The sequence below is a fragment of the Rutilus rutilus genome, assembly GCF_951802725.1.
Source record: "Rutilus rutilus genome assembly, chromosome: 24".
Lineage (NCBI taxonomy): Eukaryota > Metazoa > Chordata > Actinopteri > Cypriniformes > Leuciscidae > Rutilus > Rutilus rutilus.
Genome location: NC_140228.1, coordinates 605001 through 612500, shown reverse-complemented (window position 1 = coordinate 612500; position 7500 = coordinate 605001). Strand labels below are relative to the sequence as shown.

Sequence of the window (7500 nt, the reverse complement as noted above, 5' to 3'; positions counted from 1 at the left end):
TCTTTGAAGCCCATGCTTATAATGAGTCATAGCTCCATTTATACTTATTAATAAGAAAGTATTACTATTTTATAAATACATTTATAAAGACTTATAATATACTGCATTATAAGAACAGTTATAGTGACATTTATATTTACTCACTCACTCACACACTCACACACACACAATAATGCATAAGATATCAAACAAGCGCCTCACCCTGGCAGTTTCTGTGTGTGACGGCGTCCCCGTAGAACCCGTCCTGGCAGCGCTCGCAGTGCCGGCCCGCCGTGTGGAACACACACTTCACACACTCCCCCGTGAGGCCGTCGCAGTGACCCGCCTCAGACCGGTCCACGTTCCCGTTACACTCGCACACCGAACACCCCTGGCCCGGGACCGTCGGGTCGCCGTAGTAACCGTCAGCACACCTGACCGTGAGAGAGGAAGGTGTGTGTGAAATATTGTGTTCTCTCAGAGCCCGAAGTGTTTATTATCCGCGAGGAATATGTCGGATCTCGTACCTCTCACACTTGTGTCCCGCGTATCCCAGCGGACACTGATCACACACGAACTCTCCGGGACCCTGAAGCTCACACGTGGGGCTGAAACTACACACAGTATATTACAATATATTCAACAGAATCTAGATTTCAGTACATACAGAATCCATTCATTTACACACACACACTCTCTCTCTCTCTCTCACACACACACACACACACACACACACACACACACACACACACTCACTCACTCACTCAAACATGCACACACACACACACACACACATACACACACACACAATCACTCACTCACTCAAACACGCACACACACACACAGACACACACACACACACACACACACAATACACTAATACAAATGTATCACACACACACACACACACACACACACACACACACACACACACACGCACACACAATACACTAATACAAATGTATCACTAAAACAAAAACTATCTAATAACCAACTTTTAACAGTCGCACTAAAAACAACCATATTAGAAATACTTTTGATATCCAGAGGCAACGAATATCCTGCGATTCACAGTTTTAAAACGATATAATGTAATATCCATGAGACTCTGCCTCGTGTTATAAAGATGTCTCTCACTTACCCTAGAGGAATATGTGTTAAATATGTAGGAGCTCTTTTATTGATCATCTTGTACCATTTTTAGTTTAAAATGTTCTACACTGGAACCAATATAGGGTTCTGTAGGGAACCAATCCAGACGTCTTTCACTGTAAGTGTGTGATCATGAATAAAGACACAGTTTGTGTTACTGTGAGAAACGCTCAGACATCCAGACACACAAAAGACCCCCCCCCATCGAGAAGGATCCGGGTGGATTCGTCACAGTCACTCACTCACACACACACACACACACACACACACACACACACACACACACACACACACACACACACACACACACACACACACACACACACAGTCACTCACTTGTTAGACGCCAGTATCTCAGTGGCCAGGAGCATCTCTGGCAGATACACATACACACACACACACACTCACTTGTTAGACTCCAGTGTGAGTGGACAGGAGCATCTCTGGCAGACACACACACACACACACACACACACTCACTTGTTAGACTCCAGTGTGAGTGGACAGGAGCATCTCTGGCAGACACACACACACACACACACACACTCACTTGTTAGACTCCAGTGTGAGTGGACAGGAGCATCTCTGGCAGACACACACACACACACACACACACACTCACTTGTTAGACTCCAGTGTGAGTGGACAGGAGCATCTCTGGCAGTCGTCTGGCGTTCCCTCACTGGCGTCTCCATAGAAGCCCGGCTCGCAGCGATCGCAGTGAGGCCCGCTGGTGTTGTGTGTGCAGTCCTGAGAACCCCAAACACACCGGCGCCGTTACAGTCAGGAGTGCAGCGGGTCAGAACCCCAAACACACCGGAGCCGTTACAGTCAGGAGTGCAACGGGTCAGAAAATGCATGTGTACTTGTGTGTAGATGTCATTTGTCTATTACTTATGCAGTTTTGTCGTGTTAATAAAAAAAATAAAAAAATAAAAGAGTACACCTACCAGACACTCTCCGTTGATGTCGCACTCGCTCGCGTGATCGTTACACTCACACTGAAGACAGTTTCCTCCGAACAGAATCCCACCGACCCGATAAAACCTGGGAATACAGTACTGGAGACACACACACACACACACACACACACACACACACTGCTGGGTGAGAAACCGGTTGATATGTGCATGTTCAGCTCATGTGGAAGCGCACGTGTTCCTCACCTCGCAGGAAGAGCCGGAATATCCCCACGGACACTCGCACTGCTCCACATCCAGAGGGAGTTTAGCCGGACCGGAGTGTGTGTCTGCAACTCCCAAAGACACGCCACTCAACCTGCCGACCACAAACATCTTCACATGCTCACAATGAATAATAAACGATTCAATAAAACAATACATATATAAATTAATTTTTTTTTAGTTTTTAGTTTATTTCAGCTTGTTTGTGTCCTGACCGTAGCGTTCCCTCAGCGCTGGCCTCCAGCTGAGCTCGAACCCGTAGCGTAGCGAGGTCCGCTAGCAGCGTCATCAGCTCGTCTCTCTGAACGCTCCTGCCGCTGTGAGCGTCGGTGAACGAGTGCGGGAGAACCTGAATGGAGACGAGCTGCTCGGTGTGAGCGTTCAGAAGCAGACGAGAGGACGGCGTCTGTCTCAGCGTGCGCCCGTTACCCTGAAACACAACACACAATCATACCGAGGCTCTCCTTCACAGTCACATGCTCTACTGGTGCGTTTACATCACAACTACTATCATTCTGTCAGGAGGACCACTGTTGTTAAATACGATTGACCATTAGCATATAGTTTGGTTTGGCGGTATGGTTCTGCTCTGGGCAGCCTAGCATGGATAAGAGCAGCAATACCCCCCTCAGGGTAAACAGAACACAACCAACAAGAATCTATTGCAGAAATCATTCATTCAACATTTGAATGTACAACATAATTCGAGGATTTAGTCTGATTCAAAGCCAAATCCTGCCGGAGACAGGTGGAGCTGGGGAGGGAGGAGGGGAATCAGCTCCTGAGAAACGAAGCTAGACTAGCGTGACCTGCCAGAACTGACGCTACGCTTGATAACAAAAGGTAACACTTCTTTTTACAGTGTCCTTGTTACATACGTTGCATGCACTTACCATAGTAATAACAGTAAATGATGCATGATTACATGCAACTAACCCTCAGCCAAATCCTAATCCTACCCTAACCCTATAGTAAGTACATGTAGTTAATTAATATTACTCAGTACTGAAATGTATTATTACACTTTTAAAGCTTCACAGATTGTTGTAAGACTTCAACACGGTAAATCATGCAGCAATAAACTATATGTCTGATATATATATTGGGTCACATATGCAGAATAATTATCATCTTACCTCAATAATTACACTGAAATCTGAGCTCAGCGTTTTGTCCACGTTCTCCTCAGATGTGTCGTACGCAACGCTGTAGTTCAAGAAACCTCCATACGACGTCAACTATACAGAGAAATGATGAGGATGCTCTAGTTAAACCTAGCAGAATACTGCGGGAATATGGTTGACTGATGACTGTGGGTCATCAGCTGATGTTTTAGTTCAAGTCAGCTTTATTTCTACAGCGCTTTATACAGTACTGATTGCTTCAAAGCAGCTTCACAGTAATAAACAGGAAAATAACAGTGTTAATGATCATCAATATAAGACAATATTGCCATGATTCAGCTCAAGTTTAGCTCTCACCTGTTAGTGTTCGATATTAGTTAATTCGATAATATTACTAATATTAATTGCCTTTTATTCTATATTAGAACATTGTAATATTTTAAAGTCCCCCTGTGGTGTAAATCCAGCGTTTAATGTAGTTTATGTGTCTATGTGGTGTTTTTAATCTGCTTTAAGTCAAAGCATGTGTAAGTTCATAAGTCGACACCATTGCTGAGTATTTCCTCCTTAAAACTGCAGTGAACCAAAGACAGTCTCAAACACACGCTTTGAAATCGCTGGTGTTTCTGACGTCACAAACTACCTTGTAACCAATCAGATCAACGTGTGATCGTCAACCAGTGGATCTCTGAGCTGAGTGAGTGAGTGGAGGCGGGGCTCATTTGCATATTCATAGAGCCGCGCATACTAAATGAGGCGAGGGTGTCGAGTTACATTCAAGATATTTTAAGGCATAAAGATTTTTTTTAAAGGAAAAAAAGTTTTAAATATGTAATTTTGGTGATCAAAGATGAGTTTTAAGAGATACAATTATTGACTACAGGGGGACTATAAAAGTAGTTAAAAAAAAGTAGTCGGTTATGATTTCATGTTGAATGGAGGTCGGAGCTGATGGAAATGAATGCTATAATTAGATGTTTTAATTTCATTAATCTCCTGGGGACAGACGCTGCGAACGTGTGTAAGCTAATTAGCTGTAAATGTGTTAATGAGTGTGAGTGTAATGACAGGCCATGAGAAACACACACACACACACACACACACACAGAGAGAGAGTCACCTTGTTGTTGAGGAACGGCTCCGGCGCGGCCCACGACCACAGCGACGGCACGCCTGCGGACACCGAGCCGTTCGACACGATCAGGTTTTCGTCTGAGATCTGAGATGTGAAGATGCTGGAGCTCTGAGGAGATCGGAGGAGAACCGCGTCTCTGTGAACCACCTGAGAATCAACAACAAGTCAAACCACAGTCAAGTCAAGTCAGCTTCATTTATATATAATAGTGCTTTTAACATTATGGATTGTTTCGCTTTACAGTGATAACAGGAGATTACAGTAACAGAGAATGTTTAGGCTTTACAGCAGCTCTAGAATAAAGTTATTGTCCAGATAAACTTAGTTTTTGAGTGATTCACTTCCATTGTAGAGATCATTAGTTATTAACTTATGATAACTTACACGACACCGTTTTAACAGAAAACAGAAAACTTTTAATGTGTTCTGGCCGTTCATTTGCATGACAACAGTGTTTGCTGCTCGACACAGTCACAGCGTTACTTTACAACATATATTGTGAAATAGGTTTTATTGGTGTATTTTCTGGTTTCATTTTAGGTAATGTTGTAGTAGTTTTGTGCGGTTTTGTCTTTTTTCTATATATATATATATATATATATAAATTTTACATGTCTATATTGTAGAGCTGCATGATTCAATGACTCACTCATAAAGACTTCACTTGTTTCATTACTGGATGAATCAGTGTTTCTGAACGAATCTCTTGAATCAATGATTCAATGACAAACACATTTTTTAGCAGTCCCTTGTCGCCACCTACTGGTGTAACGATGTAATTGATACAATAATTATTTGAAGGTGATTTATTCTATTTTGATCGCTACCGTAGATATGAGTGTTTATATCCGAACTAAACTTTTATCCCAGAACATCAGTGATGATATGAATATTTGTAACATGGAAATAATAATACTGTGAAAAGACTGTTTGTGAAAGTGTTTCATACCTAGATAACTGCTTTCTCTGGGTCAGCAGCAGCGTGAATTTTCCGACCAATTTAGTCAAAGGTTTAACAGACAGGCGAATCGTTGTCATTAAGGAATGAGATCATGTGGGTGTTTGAATCGAGATTATGATCTTTTAACAATTAATCGTGCAGCTCTGCTATATTGTAACGATCATGTTCTGTTTTATGGAATTTTATATTTTGTATTTCATTGTTTCCCTGTGTTCTTTAACTGCTTCTTTTATTCCCAATTTCCCGGAATTTCCAAGGAAATCTTCAGTTTCCTAGTTTACCGATTATACACTTATTTGTTGCTATGGTTACTGATTGCTTTGCACACCTGTTTCTTGTTTAGTTTGTTTTCCCCTGCGTTTAAGCCCTCAGTTTAGTTCTAAGTCTTTACTTTAGTCAAGCTGTTACGATGATGTAGTTTTGTTATTTTTGGTGTGATATTAGCAGTAGTTAAACATACCGAGCTGGTGAACCAGGTCGAGCTCTCGCACACGTCTGACACTCCGAAACAGAAACACTCGGTGCAGCCCTCGGGATTACTGGCCTGCAGGTTATAGAAACCCTGCTTACACAGATCACAGTTCGAGCCCATCACGTTATCCTGCAGAGAGAGAGAGAGAGAGAGAGAGAGAGAGAGAGAGAGAGAGAGAGAGAGAGACGGGAGAAGAGGTTACGCAAGTGTCATTTGATGCTAAAACCCTATAAAGCCTGATATATGAAATAACAGTCAGAAAATCATGATATTTAAAAAAGGTGTTTTTTTGTTGAATATTTGATTCATCAGGTTTTTATGGCTCATACAGTCTGATATAGTGAGAATATGGAAGCAAAAACGGCCCAAATTGAGCAAAAATATGCAGTTTGGTGCATGCTGATATTTATATGAAATTCTAATGCTTATAATGTAAATCAATGAGATCTTTATAACCGTTACCTTGCACACACACTCCCTGCAGGGGTCGCTGTTGTGGCTTCCGTCCAGGTTACACTCGCAGCGAGTGCATTGTGGGAAATCTCTGAAGCCGAACGCACAGCGGTCACACTTCTCGCCCGCAAAACCCTCCTTACACACACACTGACCTGCAGACAGACCTACACGACACAAACCAGCAGCTCAGACAATGCCTGAAACACTGCATTCAGAGATATTCGGTGGGAAACAGAAGCAGTGATGTTTCACCTGTGTCGAGGTTCGCATGATCATCGTCTCTGATGCACACGGGACTCGCTGAGCCACTCGCATCACACTCACACTCAACACACGGGTTATCGGCGTACGGAGACACCTGAAACACAGACACGTCAAAGGGTTTAACATTCACAGTCTTTATTGTGCAGAAGATTCATCATGAAGAAGTTTGGAAACTCTTCTGGAGCTCTAATGGAGACACAGTTAACAGGGAACATTCTCAGAACTTTAGCAAACATTCTTCCAGAACGTTAAGTTATGTAAAACATAAGTTATTTTAGATACTAATGAAAATGCACAAATATTTTTTTCTAATTTTGAAACCACAGCTAAAACTACAAGTGAGTGATTTTTTACTTTGTCCTCTGTTGAAGTGAATGCCCAGATCCAATACTAATACTGTTTTATTTCTCAACTGTTTACATTAAGTTAATTCATCTGTTCATTCTGGCCCTTTAAAGTTTACTGCCGTCATCTGAACACACACACACACACACACAGACTCACTCACTGACTGACTCACTGACTGACTCACTGACTCACTCACTCACTGACTGACTCAATCACTCACCCACTCACTCACTGACTCACTTACACACTCACTCGCTCACTGACTCACTCACACACAAACACACACACACACACACACACACACACACACACACACACACACTCACTCACTCACTGACTCACTCACTCACTCACTCACTCACTCACTCACTGACTCACTCACACACTCACTGACTGATTGACTCACTCACTCACTCACTCACTCA

General features: G+C 42.6%; 1 protein-coding gene across 1 annotated transcript in view; it reads right to left on the bottom strand.

The window, feature by feature from the left end:
• The window catches only part of lama1 (laminin, alpha 1), a 62005-nt gene that overhangs the window by 40272 nt on the left and 14233 nt on the right, over nucleotides 1-7500 (bottom strand). Inside the window, exons 8-18 of the mRNA XM_084398307.1 lie at nucleotides 6716-6821; nucleotides 6470-6627; nucleotides 5996-6136; nucleotides 4560-4721; nucleotides 3452-3553; nucleotides 2531-2745; nucleotides 2298-2409; nucleotides 2082-2192; nucleotides 1754-1881; nucleotides 507-593; nucleotides 202-413 (exon numbers count right to left, since the gene is read on the bottom strand). Coding sequence (XP_084254433.1) covers nucleotides 202-413; nucleotides 507-593; nucleotides 1754-1881; nucleotides 2082-2192; nucleotides 2298-2409; nucleotides 2531-2745; nucleotides 3452-3553; nucleotides 4560-4721; nucleotides 5996-6136; nucleotides 6470-6627; nucleotides 6716-6821 — 1534 coding nt within the window. The remainder of the gene's footprint in view (nucleotides 1-201; nucleotides 414-506; nucleotides 594-1753; nucleotides 1882-2081; nucleotides 2193-2297; nucleotides 2410-2530; nucleotides 2746-3451; nucleotides 3554-4559; nucleotides 4722-5995; nucleotides 6137-6469; nucleotides 6628-6715; nucleotides 6822-7500) is intronic.